This window comes from Bidens hawaiensis, unplaced genomic scaffold (genome assembly GCF_021521415.1).
Source record: "Bidens hawaiensis isolate Kalapana, Puna unplaced genomic scaffold, B.hawaiensis_p1.1 tig00012813_1, whole genome shotgun sequence".
Classification (NCBI taxonomy): Eukaryota; Viridiplantae; Streptophyta; class Magnoliopsida; order Asterales; family Asteraceae; genus Bidens; species Bidens hawaiensis.
The window spans coordinates 676646-678135 of NW_027492066.1; the positions used below are offsets into that span (position 1 = coordinate 676646).

At 46.4% G+C, this 1490-nt stretch overlaps 1 protein-coding gene across 1 annotated transcript; it reads left to right on the forward strand.

Annotated features, from left to right (window-relative positions):
* Window positions 1–447: 447 nt before the first annotated feature.
* LOC143542241 (protein FAR-RED IMPAIRED RESPONSE 1-like) lies at window positions 448–1289 on the forward strand. The gene is made up of 2 exons (XM_077034876.1): window positions 448–624; window positions 705–1289. The coding sequence occupies exons 1-2, from the start codon at window positions 448–450 to the stop codon at window positions 1287–1289; spliced, it is 762 nt and encodes a 253-aa protein (XP_076890991.1).
* The last annotated feature ends 201 nt before the right edge of the window (window positions 1290–1490 follow it).

Genomic DNA, 1490 nt, shown 5'->3' on the forward strand with positions numbered 1-1490 from the left:
GAAGATGGGTATGATGACGACTACATACGCGATGTGAAGGTTTCGTATAAAACAGATGCTGTAAGACATCGTGTGTTTTGTTTAAGTTAATATTATTTGTTTGTATGTTATTTAATAAACGGCTTAAGAATCAGCGTAAAACTGTTTCAAATTTTTGAGAGCCGCGAGGAGCTGGAGAAATGAGTAAAAGTTAGAGGACGAGAGCATGGGTTTGTTGTTGTGGTCCAGCGGTCAAGGAAAAACGCCGTGGACCTTGCATGCAATCGTGGAGGCGAACCCAAAATAAAGGCGACGGTGAGACGTACCGGTAGCATCAAAAAATATTGTCCGTTTAAGATCCTGGGCAAGTACGACTCAAGGGGTGCATGTTGGAGGGTTCAAGTGGTAAACGAGACTCACAACCACGATCCCGTTGAATTCGAGGAGGGGTATGCGTCTTTTAGAAAAATGAACACCGACCAGCTGGATATGGTTGAGAGTTTACACAGGGCCGGCGTGAAGCCACAAGAAATCGAAGCAGCCCTCCGCGAAAAGTTTCCCGGTGTGCAACCTGCATTAAAAGATATATACAACCACACCGCCAAGATTAGGAGGGATGGGCTACTAGGCGACATCCCTATGAAGGTAGTTCAAAACACTTGTAGTTTTAATGTGTACTTGTCGTGCTTGTAATATTTAGCAAAGTTTTATTTCATCCAATGCAGGCGCTGGAAAACTTTCTCGCAGGCAATGGTTTCACGTTCTATACCTGGGAGAGTGATACCGACGACAGGACGGAGGAAATTTTCTTCTGTCATAGTAAGTCGCATAAGATGTGGCGTGCGTTCCCCGAGGTGCTGATGGTTGACACGACGTACAACACCAACATGTACGACTGGCCGTTGGTTCAGTTTATCGGTGTGACCTCGACATCACAGTCGTTTTGTATCGCCGCCGCGTTTGTGATCAGGGAACGGCAGAGGAACTTCGGCTGGGCTCTGGAGAAACTTAAACAAATGCTCTACGACTGCATGGAGCCACGCATGATCCTGACTGATGCGGACCAGGCCCTCATGAACGCATGCGACGCGGTTTTCTCTAATGTCACCAAAAATTTATGTAGGTGGCACATATCCAAGAATATAAGGAGAAAATTTAAGAGTCTATATAGCACGGAAATGGGGACGGACTTTGCGTACTGGTGGAAGATCCTGTATCAGTCGCCGACGATTCAGGAGTACGACCACCGTCGCCTCAACATGGAGCGTCATTTGATACGGGACGATAGAGCCGGTGAGTCCTTCGTATAACCTGACAGTTTTTAATAGCCTAAACATACGTGTTAATAACGTTTCCTTTTTATTTTCAGAGGTCTGGCAATACATTCGCAAGAGCTGGCTGGATCCATACAAACACAAGTTTGTAGCCTGCTGGATCGACGAACGCCGAAACTACGGCGAAAATACGACGAACCGAGTTGAGAGCCAGCACGCAAATCTGAAAAGGTACCT

Bases quoted from the DNA above. Each gene is read 5' to 3' on its own strand.
- LOC143542241 (XM_077034876.1), top strand. From the start codon at position 448: ATGAACACCGACCAGCTGGATATGGTTGAGAGTTTACACAGGGCCGGC. The intron at 625-704 runs GTAGTTCAAAAC...CATCCAATGCAG, and splicing joins TAGGCGACATCCCTATGAAG to GCGCTGGAAAACTTTCTCGC.